The sequence below is a fragment of the Rattus norvegicus genome, chromosome 4 (genome assembly GCF_036323735.1).
Source record: "Rattus norvegicus strain BN/NHsdMcwi chromosome 4, GRCr8, whole genome shotgun sequence".
In the NCBI taxonomy this organism is placed as follows: domain Eukaryota; kingdom Metazoa; phylum Chordata; class Mammalia; order Rodentia; family Muridae; genus Rattus; species Rattus norvegicus.
Window position 1 is genome coordinate 117,567,720 of NC_086022.1, and position 11,534 is coordinate 117,579,253.

The window sequence follows — 11,534 nt, forward strand, 5'->3', positions numbered from 1 at the left end:
GCTCGCTCTGTACCTTTCTCCTTTCCTATGCTGGGTGCCTAGCCAGGGACTAAGAATAGAATTGGAGGGATAAGAATGAGGTAGGTGACTTACAGAGACAAGAGAGTCCAAGATCCAGTATTAGAAACAGGATCCCCACCAGGATTCTTTGCTCATTTTTTTAAAGCTTGATATGAGGAAAAGACACAACAGTGTGCAGAAGACACTTATTTCTGAATGCATGAGCAATATGTCTTTAGCAAAGCCCTGTGCTGCTTTACACCCAAGTCTCCAGAATGGGAGGAATTTACTGTCTCCCCTTCTCAAGGTAGGTGTGTCAAAGTGAAATAACGGAATGGGCTCAGATGACCTGCTGACAGTTATCTCATCTGGCAACCCACAGTTCAACTGGGCTTTGTTGTAGTAATGGGCTTTAGGAAGCACTGAGGGACACACCTTAGTGATGAATAGAACTAAAAGAGCTGCTAGGTATTTTATTGTTTGGATTCTCAGCTGTGTGCCAAGCTTTGAACTGCAGTCATACACTGTGCTTGGTTTCAGGATCACACCGGAAGCCATTCCCTTTCCTGTGTGATGATGACTAACTTAGCATAAATGTGCTAGGACAGGACCCTGGCAGTCACTGCATGAACACAAAGACAGGGAAACACAGAGATGAGCAGAGCACTGGTGGCTCTGACCCAGGGAAGGTACTGAGCATGTCAGCAACCTCAGCAGCACTCAAGTGCACACAGTCATGTACGAAGCTCTGCCAGCCCACACAGGATGAGGAACTCAGTGTGGGACCTGCCATCTGAGTGTGTGGTGAGGGAAGCAGCTAGTGACTAGAGCCAAGTCAGATGCAGTCTCCCAGGTCACTCTGCAGCACCTGCAAGGCTTTACCTACCCCCATCTGTCACCAGCTCCATGCCTGGACTCCGTCCCATCTTAAGTCTCTCTGCACTTGGGTACCCACTCGAGACAACTCGGATCTCCTCTGTGCATCTCACAGATTCCACAGACAAAAAGCATCACTCTCACCTCTCCAGAACATCTCTTCCTTTACTTTGTCCTCTGCCTCCTGAGTCAATACAAACTGTAAACCTGAGCATTCTCCTCCTCTACTAATCTCCAAGCAGCCACCAAGTCCTGGCAATCTCAATTCCCAACTGCCTTTTCAACTGTCCCTTCCTTCTCCCTATACTCAGGCCCGTGTCATCTTTCCGCCTACAACTTCCATAGCCATGGAAACTAGTTTTTACTCTAGGCCTGTCCTCACTTACTTGTGCATTGGACAAGCTAGAAACAAAACATTATGGGTACTGCAACAAATGTGACATAAGAAGTGTCCACTTTATAAGCACTTGTTTATACACTTAAATGTAGCCTGTGACTTTCTAGAAACAAATCTGGTTATGGCACACGCTGACTTCAATTCTCTAGTAGCTCAGGCAGCCACCTACTGCCAACACCTCCTAAAGTTCTGTCACAGGAGCAAACTACCCGACAACTGAAACAACTGAAGGGAGGGTTTCTTTTGGTTCACGGTTTGAGTCCATCATGGTGGGAAAGTCCCAGGATCAGGAGGGTAAGGTAGCTTTGTATCCCAAGAAGGAAGTGGGGGAAGAAACGAATGCTGGTACTCTCTGTTTAGGAGCCATAGCACACAGAGTCAATAAATACAATAAAAATGTAAAAGGATGCATTCCAGTAATTCTCTAAGTCACTACCCCCCAGGAGACAGGGTTTCTCTGTGTAGCCATAGCTGTCCTGAAACTTACTCTGTAGATCAGGTTAGCCTCAAACTCAGAGATCTGCCTGTCTCTGCTTCCTGAGTGCTGAGATTATGTCTTGTACCACCACCCAGCTAATTTCCCCTCTTGACTAGACCATTTTTTAAAATTTATTTAATACTTAATAATAAGACTAGACCATTTTTAAAAAACAATTTACTAATGGGTTTCAATCTTTCATAGAAAGAAAAATAACCTCAAACATCAAGGTCCTCAGTCTTTTCCTTCAATAGTCTTCTGGCTTTAAATACCATCTACAGATCTACCTCAGCATCCTCCACTCACACACCCAAAAGCACATTGAACACTTCTCCCTAGCTATCCAACAGCTGTACAGAAACCCAATATGCTTAAACCCAACTCTTTTTTTTTTTTTTTTTTTTTCGGAGCTGGGGACCAAACCCAGGGCCTTGTGCTTGCTAGGCAAGTGCTCTACCACTGAGCCAAATCCCCAACAAGACATTGATGTGGGGAGGGGAGCACAAATCAAAAGCAAAGCTCACAGTCTGGGCTGGAGAGATGGCTTAGCAGTTAAGAGTGTTTCCTGCCCTTCCAGAAGGCCTGAACTTGGTTCCCAGAGCCCATATCAGTCACTCACAAGCACCCAAAACTCTCCCTGCACTTCAGCAGCAGAACATTTGGCTAGCATGCACACAATTCCATGATAAAATAAGTAAACACATACACATTAGAAAACAATCCAAACTAAGTCTTCCAAGCTGTTCAAGTAGAGATGACTGAGGTCATCACTGGCTCCTGTAGAACACACACCTCATCTACCACCTGGTCCTGCTGCCCTGCCTTAAATGCTTTCACTGGGCCCAGCTTACCCTGTTATACTGCAATGGCTTTCTAACTGACACCTTCCACTTCCGATGCACTGGGCAGATGATGCTTTTGTCCCTCAACACCTCAAACCATTGAATAGCTTCCTGTCTCAGGTTGAAAACCTGTGACACTGTTGATCACTATCCTTGGGCAGCCTGCCCTTTTCTGATGAGAAATGAAGGAATGGATGGGGTGGGGAGAGAGTGACTGGGAGGAAAGGAGGGAGGGAAACTGCAGTTGGGATGTAATATATAAGAGACTAAATTTTAAAATAAAAAAACAACCCACAATGGTCTTGGGATCTATACAATCCAGTCCTCCTTCGCCCACCTGATCATCTCCCTCCACTGCTCTTCATGGTGACTCTACTTCAGCTGAAATGGGTTCCCTCCGGCTCACTGAACACACCATCCTATCCCCTAGGCTTTCGGACTTGCTCTGGATAATGTGGTCAGCTACTCACATGGTCCACTCACTCCCTCACTTTATTCAGGTTATTGATCAAGCATCCCTTCACCTTCGAGGAATTTGCTGATTACCCTATTTAGAAGATAGACAACCATCCTCAACCTCTCCTCCTACTCAGTATCTAATACACTATTATTTACCCTGCTTAATTTCTGTAGTCTTTTTTTGTTTTTTTTTGTTTTTTTTTTTTTGGTTCTTTTTTTCGGAGCTGGGGACCGAACCCAGGGCCTTGCGCTTCCTAGGTAAGCGCTCTACCACTGAGAGCTAAATCCTCAGCCCCAATTTCTGTAGTTTTATGATGTATCATTCCCTATTAAAAGTCCACAAGTGGAGAATTTTTATTTGATCTGCTCATGGCTGTATCCTCAGAGCCAAGAGCAGTGCCAGCAGAGGGAAGAAACTCAAGGGGTGATTGTTGAATGAATACAATGAGAAACTATTTGCTGCTAGAATGTCTTGAGCACCCCATATCTGCTGATCCCATTATGAATCAGTGTCTGCCCACAGCTAAGTACCCTCAGAACTCAGCAACATTGAGTTGAACCATTTTGCTTCCATGCTGCTTTCCTGTTTTCTGTGTAAGATACTGGGTTACTTATAACAAAATATATAATAAATATTTATTTCCTAACGAGGCAGGCAACTTTCTGTGAGTTTGAGCCCAGCTTGGTCTCAACAGCAAGGTCCAAGCCAGCTAGGGCTACATAGTGACTGTTTTCAAAACAAAAGAACACCACCATAATAATTTATAGTGCAATAAACATGGGGGTACAGCAAAATAGTGAAAATGGAATCTGTTAAGAATTGATCTAAGCCGAGTGGTGATGGCATCCCCCCTTAATCCCAGCACAAGGGAGGCAGAGGGAAGTAGACCTCTTGTGCGTTCCAGGCCAGCCTGGTCCACAGAGTGACTTTCAGGACAGCCAAGGCTACACAGAAAAACGTTGTCTCAGGGAAAAAAAATTGAGTCTACATAAACAATAGCTCATTTTTAAGTGTATGCCCCAAATACTACATGTGACACACCAAAATTATCTTAAATTCTATGTAAACTGGACATTTATTTTTACTTTTGCTAAATCTGCTGATGCTATTTTAGGAAAACAAACGGCACACTGTCTATTTCTAGCGAATGAAACATGCCAGTAAACCAGTATAATTCTGGGGCTATCTAAAGCCTGCGTCAGGCTTTTACGTCCCCGTGGGTGAGGAGGTGGGCGGGCACTGAGGCCCAATGTCTCCCAAATCAAAACCCATGGTGCACTGTGGGAGAAAGGCCTAACAAGCAGAACCAGCAGATCTGGCGGTGGCCGAGAAGGGGGGTCAGGTGGGCAGGGCTAGGGCAGGATCTGAGGCCAGCTTCTTTTCCCAGCCTCTCAGTCACCTACTCGGCGGAGGCCACGGCTTGACAGCCACTTTCTGGCCCTTACCGATGTTGCCTTCAATGCAGAGCCTTCGGGGGCCGCCCCCGTCGTGCATGCCCCTGGCGCGTGGTGCGTCCACGAGCGCGTTCCGAGGCTGGGAACGGAAAGACGCTCGGAGTCTACGCAGAAGGAACCGACCTGCAGCCATCCTACCCAAGCTTAGCAAGGCGGGCACTTCCGCCGAGGGCACTTCCGCCTGCGGTAAAGCGACTCCTGCGCATCTCTGACGTCAGAGGACCGTCAGACAGGAAATGGCTGGTTTTAGCTCGCTAAGCGGGTGAGGCCTCAGGGACTGCTCTGTTCTCGCGATGTTTGCGGGGGTGATATGGGGTTTCTCGGTGTTGAGGTGTAGGAGGGTGTGCTGAGGTAGAGTTCAGGCGTTCATAGCCCTTTCGTTGTTTTAATTAATATGTGTGATACATATATATGTATAGCCCTTTTGTCATATATATATATAATTGTATGTATGTATGTTATATATATTTGTAGTTCAGAGGACAATTTGCAGGACTGGTTCCCTGTTTTCACTATGTGGGTCCCTGGGATCAAACTCAGGTTGTCAGGCAAGTACTTTTAGAAACTATGGCTTTGAGCATGCTAACCTTTGCATTTCTAGAGACAAGTGAAAATAAATGGAGGGTTGGAGATATAGCTCAATTGTAAAATGATTGTCTAGCATGCACAGGCCCTGCGTTGGATCTCCACACCATATAAATTGTAATTAAAAATCTTAAACTGCTGGGTGATGGTGGCACATGCTTTTGATCTTAGCACTTGGGAAGTAGAGGCAGGCAGATCTCTGTGATATTGAGGCCAGTCTGGTGTACAGAGTGAGTTCCAAGACAGCCAGGGATACACAGAGAAATCCTGTCTTGAAAAACAGAACAACAACAAAAATTTTGTTATACTTATTTTGATATTTTGAGACAAGGACTCATGTAGTGCTATTTTGTCCTCCTGCCTCCCCCACCCAAGTGGTAAGACTACGTGTGTGCCCCACCATGCCCACTCTGTATTGTTTTATTTACAGGTTGATGGTGCACATGCACCATCAGGAAGACTTATAAGAGTCTGGTCAAACTCAGGCTGTCAGTCTTGGCAGCTAGTGTTTTTCCTGCTGAGCCGTCTCACTGGCCCTAAGATAAATGGCTTCTTCCTCCATACTTTGAGACTTTATTGCCTACAGAAGAAACTAGACAATTTTAAGCAGGAAGGGAACACAATCCAATAATGTACATAAGTAATGTTTCTCATTCTGTGTAACTGCCAGCACAATGTTGGACCATTATTTTATATGTGAAGGAATCAGTTTATTAAACCCCATATTATTTTGACTTTTAAATAGGTAAGTGTTCTCTTGGAAGACTCTTATCAGGAAAATGAGTCGGATTAAGCATGGAGTTGGCTCCATGGAAATGAATCCTGGAGAGACGTGCCAAGGACACAGAATGAGATATGCAGTGAGTGAGGAGAGACTTTCTGGAACATTAAACCTACAGTCCTGGAGAAATGGTCATCAGTCAAGAGCACTGACTGCTCTTCCAGAGGTCCTGAGTTCAAATCCCAGCAACGACATTGTGGCTCATGACCGTCTTGTAATGGGATTCGATGCCCTCTTCTGGTATGCGTGAAGCCAGGGAAAGTGTAATCACATACACTAAATAAACAAATAAATCTTTAAAAAAAAAACCAAGAAAACCCAGACCAACAATCCAGCAGTTGTTGGAAAGCTGTGACCCGTGGAGCCTAACACAGACAACGCTGTGGGTTGGATCTCCAGCAGAAAAGCCAATATGATGGCACAAGCCTGTAATTCTAGAGCTTGAGAGGTAGAGGCAGGAGGATCAGAAGTTCGAAGTTATCCTTGGCTACATGGTGCATTTGAGGACATCTTGGGATACACAAGGCTAGCTCACAAAGGAGGAGGGGCCTGGCAAGTTGGCTAAAGGCACTTGCTGCTAGGCCTGTTCACCTCAGTGGAGCAATCCTCAGGTCCCACATGGTGAAGTGAAAGGACCAGCTCCAGAATGCCTTGGCTGTGTGACCTCCCCTGCAAACAAGTGAAAATGAAATAAACATTCATTATTTAAGACAGAATACGGGGTTGGGGATTTAGCTCAGTGGTAGAGCGCTTGCCTAGCAAGCACAAGGCCCTGGGTTTGGTCCCCAGCTCTGGAAGAAAAAAAAAAAAAAACTTAGAATACGTGAAAACATTGTGGATAACCTAGGTAGGATGCTGGTGGAGATTGGAGCTGCCACAGTCTGTCCATTGCCACTGCCATACACCAGTAGCATCTCTGTAAAAATGCTGATTACATTCCTTTGCTTGTATAAAATCAGAGTTGGGAAACACTTAATGTTCCCCCTCCTCAAAGTTTGAGAGTCTCTCTGTCCTCCGCATCATTGTGAAATTTAGTGACGAAGTTGTCTGCAGATAAAGGTAAATAAAGGCAACTAAAAAAAAAAAAAAAAAAAAAAAAAAGAGTGTCTAAGAGCTTTTTTTTTTTTTTTTTTTTTTTTACAAACATAAAAATGTACTAAGGAAAGCCAGGTACGGTAGCCCATGTCTGTAATCCCAATACTTGAGAGTCAGTCAGGAGTAGTATTGCCAATTCAGGCCTTCCAGGTCAGCCTGGGCTACAGTGGGAGACCTTGCCTTAAAAAATGTGGAGTTATTAAGATGAATTAATCTGGAGAGATGGCTCAGTGGTTAAGAGCACTGATTGCTCTTCCAGAGGTCCTGAGTTCAATTCCCAGCAACTACATGGTGGTTTACAACCATCTGTAATGGAATCTGATGCCCTCTTCTGGTGTGTCTGAAGACAGCTACAGTGTGTGTGCGTGTGTGTGTGCATGCGTGTGTGTATGAATTAGTATGGGGCTGGAGATGTCTCCTCAGCCTTCTCAGTGCAGGTGTGTCATCATGCCTATCGTTTTTAATTTTGAATTTATGGTGTGAATTAATGAACCAAACCATTTTTACCTAGTTGCCTGCCAGTTACCCTGGTGCCACTATTAATAATGATCTTTTAATCCTTTTTAATGTTTATTATATGCTATGCCATTCATAAAAATTAATTAGGCTGGGTATGATAATAGTAATCGCTGGACCCTTGGAGGTGGAAGCAGAACAATCAAAGGTTCAGGGTATTGTCAGCTACATAAGGAATTTGAGGTCAAGCCGGAGCTACAGAAGACCTGGTGTAATTTTTTTCAGTGTCTCTTCGGTCCTAATTCTGAATTCCTAAGAGAAAGAGCCTGTGGCCAGGATCTAGGGTCTTATGGAACAAACTTGAGAACTGGATTAGTTACCCTTCTCGTTGCTGTAGCAGGATACCTGACGAAGCAAGGTACTGGAGGAAAGGTTTGTTGGCTCTTGGTTTCTGGAGGATTTCAGTCTAGGACAACGGACTAAAGCACACTTTAGAGACAGACCTACTCCTTCAGACAGGCCTTGTCTCCCAAAGGTCTTCAAAATAGTGTCCTAGGCTGGGAACAGATCCCAAACACTAACCTGAGAGTGACAATTGGTTTCCAGGATCAGGGCACCATCCTATGCCTGAGGAAGGGCAATCAAATGCATCATTAACTCCTCCCCAGAATGATTAGTTCCTACTGGCTGGTGTCAATAGAGTCTTTCCAAGCCAGAAGCTGGGCAGAGGTGCGTTGTGTAATGGAATTCACTCTGCTTACCTTGGGGAATAAGGCACTTCTGCTCCTGGTGGCTGCGAGACATCTGCTGGAGTTAACGCCAGACACAGGTTGGGAGTTTCCCGCCACTCATTTCACATTTGCTAAACATCTGCTCTGTGTCAGGTACCCTGGAGCTCTCCGAGTGCAGCGCTGAAGGATGGGTTGTTTTTCTTTTTTTCTTTTTGAATTTTATTTTACTTTCATATACTACATCCCTACCAGCTCCCCTTCCTCTTCTCCTTCCAGTCCCCCTCTCCGCCTCCGCTATCCCCCCAGATTCAGTCCCCACCCCACCCTTATTTCTCTTCAGAAAAGGGCAAGCCTCCCAGGGATAGCAACCAAACATGCTATATCATGTTGCAATAAGACTAGGCACATATCCTTACATTAAAATTGGAACCAAGTAGGAGGGAAAGGATCTCAAAGGCAGGCAAAAGAGTCAGAGAGAACCCCCCACTCTGCTCCCACTTTTCGGTGTCCCACAAGAAAACCAAGCTATACAACTACAGTATATCAGCATATATGCAGAGAACGTAAGTTAGACCCAGACAGGCTCCCTGATGGTCAGTTTAATCTCTGTGAGCACCTATGAGCCCTAGTTAGTTGATTGTGTGGGCCATTTTCTTATGTTCCTGACCACTCTGGCTCCTGCTATCTTTCTTCCAACCCACAGGATCAGATTGTTTAATGTTTGATTGGCTGTGGACCTCTGAATCTGCTCCCAATGTTTGCCGAATGAAGCCTCTCTGATGACAATTATGCTAGGTCAGGCCTATAATAAGTATAGCAGAGCATCATTAGGAATCATTTGATTGATTTTTAATTTTTAATTAACTAGCCAGTCATGTTTGGTTCTATCCTAGGTTTCTGGTCTATCCAGCCTCTGGTTTCTGGCCCTTTAGGCAATGTTAGGCATGGACTCTCTCATGGCCTGGGTCTCAAGTTGGACCAGTCATTGGTTGGCTACTCCTACAGTTATTTTTCAAGGGTGTATAAACACTGCAGTCATAAGCAAGGCTGGCTGACAACACATTAAAGACCATGCCATCACTAAAAGTATTGAGACAAATGTCCGAAGAGGTGGCTTTCTTCTGTTGCCTGGACATCTACTTATTTAATGTGTGGTGTACATGCATATCCATGTGTTTATATATACTTGTATATGTGTGAATGCACATAGCACAGTGCACATCTACACAGAGGTCAGAGGACAACCTGAGGTGTGGGGTTTTGCCTTCTATGTTGTTCGGGACAGGGTCGCTTGTTTATTGCTGTGCGTGCCAGGCTCTCTGGCCTTTGAGTTCCTGAGCATTCACCTATGTCTGCTCCCATCTAGTTGTAGAAATACTGGGATTGCAGATTGGCGCTACTGCATCCAGCTTTATGTGTGTTCTGAGGATCTCAGCTCAGGTACCTGACACGTACAGCAAGTGCTTTCCCCACCGAGCCATCTCTCTAGCCTCCTTTTGGATATTTTCAAATCACAGGACCTCTCTTTATCAGCAGATAATATGACATCAGCTAAAGAGTCTAGGACAGGGGACTAGACAGATGGATGGAGCAGCTATTGAGACCACTGCTCCATCATCATGAGGATTAGAGTTCAGACCCCAGGACCTATGTCACTTGCTACATTTGTAGGCATTCCCATAATCTGAAAACGTGGTGGGTGAAGGCATGAGGATTGCTGGAGCTGGTTAGTCTCCAGCTAGATGAGAAAGCACAAACCCCAGGTTCAGGGAGAGGCCCCTGCCTCGAAGAATAGGCAGGAAATGACAGAGGAGGACACTGGATGCCTCCATGCACAAGCCTACCCACATATGCACATACTAACATAGACCTGTCTGTCTGTCTGTCTGTCTGTCTGTCTATCTATCTATCTATCTATCTATCTATCTATCTATCTATCTATCTTCTATCAATAAATCCAAAGTTTGAAGAACTCACGATGGCATTTTTGTGATGTTTTTCAAGTGGAGAAACAGTAGGATAGGGATAAAGGGGGATACAGGAAGTTGGATGGGTATGGAGGATAGGGAGGATGAGACTAGTCAGCCTGCCCACTGTCCCCCAAGGTGGACAGGTGGAGGTTCCAGAGCACTTGTCCAGAGTAAGTCCGTCTCTACCTATTCTTGGATCTTCTGTGTGCATGCATGTGTGCATGTGTGTGTGTGCACGTGTATGTTTTTGTGTGTGCTGTGTGGATTTCTGTGTTACATGTATAGTGAATGCAGTGTGTGTTGTATGTATGCTGAGCTTGGCCTTCCAGCAGCCAGTCCCTTGGAGGAGTCCCTGAGGAAACACACATAAGTCAAAGAGTTTTTGTGCTCCCAGGGTGCACTCTCACTAGCCCCTGGAAGGCTGGGTTTGTATGCTGGCTTTCTACTTCTGGTTTGTCTTAGATTCTAGAGATATGTGTATGAGTTAGAAGCAAGCAGCCCCTCAAAGGGTCTTTGCTGACCAAAGCTCCCCCATTTCCTCTTCCTGTTCTGCCTCTTCCAAGATATGCTTACTGGGGCCTCCCCAGAGACATCTGTAGGATTTCAGGATCTGCTTCTGGGAAATAGACCCTAAGACTGCATTCCAAGAAGGCTTTGAAACACGTTCTCTATCCCACTCACTCACAGAACTCAAGTGTGAGCTACTGCCTAAGAATTTGAGGTCTCTCCTCTTGGCCACTGGCCCCACTGCCTTTAAGTTTGTATGTTTGCAATGACTGGGGGCCAGGACAAGGCCAAGAAGATGAAGAAAAGGACATCCAGCAGAAATGAGTGCCTACTTCTGATACTAACTAGCATGATGGCCTAGTCACTAGTGAGTTAGCTGTGACAAGGGACTCCCCATAAATGGAAGCCCAGAGGAGTTAAGGTCTTGGGGAAGCCTTCCTAGAACCAAGGAAACTCAAGTATATTTGGCACCAAAGCTAGTCTACAATGCCATTTTATTTTCATTCCTTGAACGTCAGCAAGAACAAGAACCACATATCTGGCAATGTGGGAATAAGAAAACTCAGGCTTTCAGAAATGTGAGTCCTTGTCAGTGATGTGGGGATAATTATAGCATCTACTTCTCAGGAGCAGTGTTGGGAATTAGAAATGTCTCATGAGGGACTCAAGAGATGGCTCAGTGGGTAAGAGCACTCGTTGCTCTAATAGAACACCTGGACTTTGCCATCCTTATTGGTGGCTCATGGTGACTGTAACTTCTGCTCCGTGGGATCCTGTGGTCATTGTAGGCACCTGCATTCACATGCACATGTACCCACACAAACACATAATTACAACAATAACAACAACAACAACAGGCTAGAGAGATGGTTCAGTGGTTAAGAGCACTGGTTGCTCTTACA

At 45.2% G+C, this 11,534-nt stretch overlaps 1 protein-coding gene and 1 long non-coding RNA gene across 14 annotated transcripts in view; one reads left to right on the forward strand and one right to left on the reverse strand.

Moving 5' to 3' along the window:
- Dguok (deoxyguanosine kinase) overlaps window positions 1-4,695 on the reverse strand; it is a 27,631-nt gene extending 22,936 nt beyond the window's left edge. For 9 of the 13 annotated variants that reach the window (XM_039107337.2, XM_006236737.5, XM_008763057.4 and 6 more), the window contains exon 1: window positions 4,499-4,640. In XM_039107337.2, the coding sequence (XP_038963265.1) occupies window positions 4,499-4,640 (142 nt within the window). Of the gene's footprint in view, window positions 1-4,498 lie in introns of all 13 variants that reach the window. The other 4 variants (XM_039107340.2, XM_063285802.1, XM_063285804.1 and 1 more) reach the window with 2 other exon arrangements.
- LOC120102320 (uncharacterized) lies at window positions 4,634-6,866 on the forward strand. The gene is made up of 2 exons (XR_005503661.1): window positions 4,634-4,769; window positions 5,838-6,866. It is a non-coding gene; the product is annotated as an uncharacterized LOC120102320 (long non-coding RNA).
- Window positions 6,867-11,534: the final 4,668 nt, after the last annotated feature.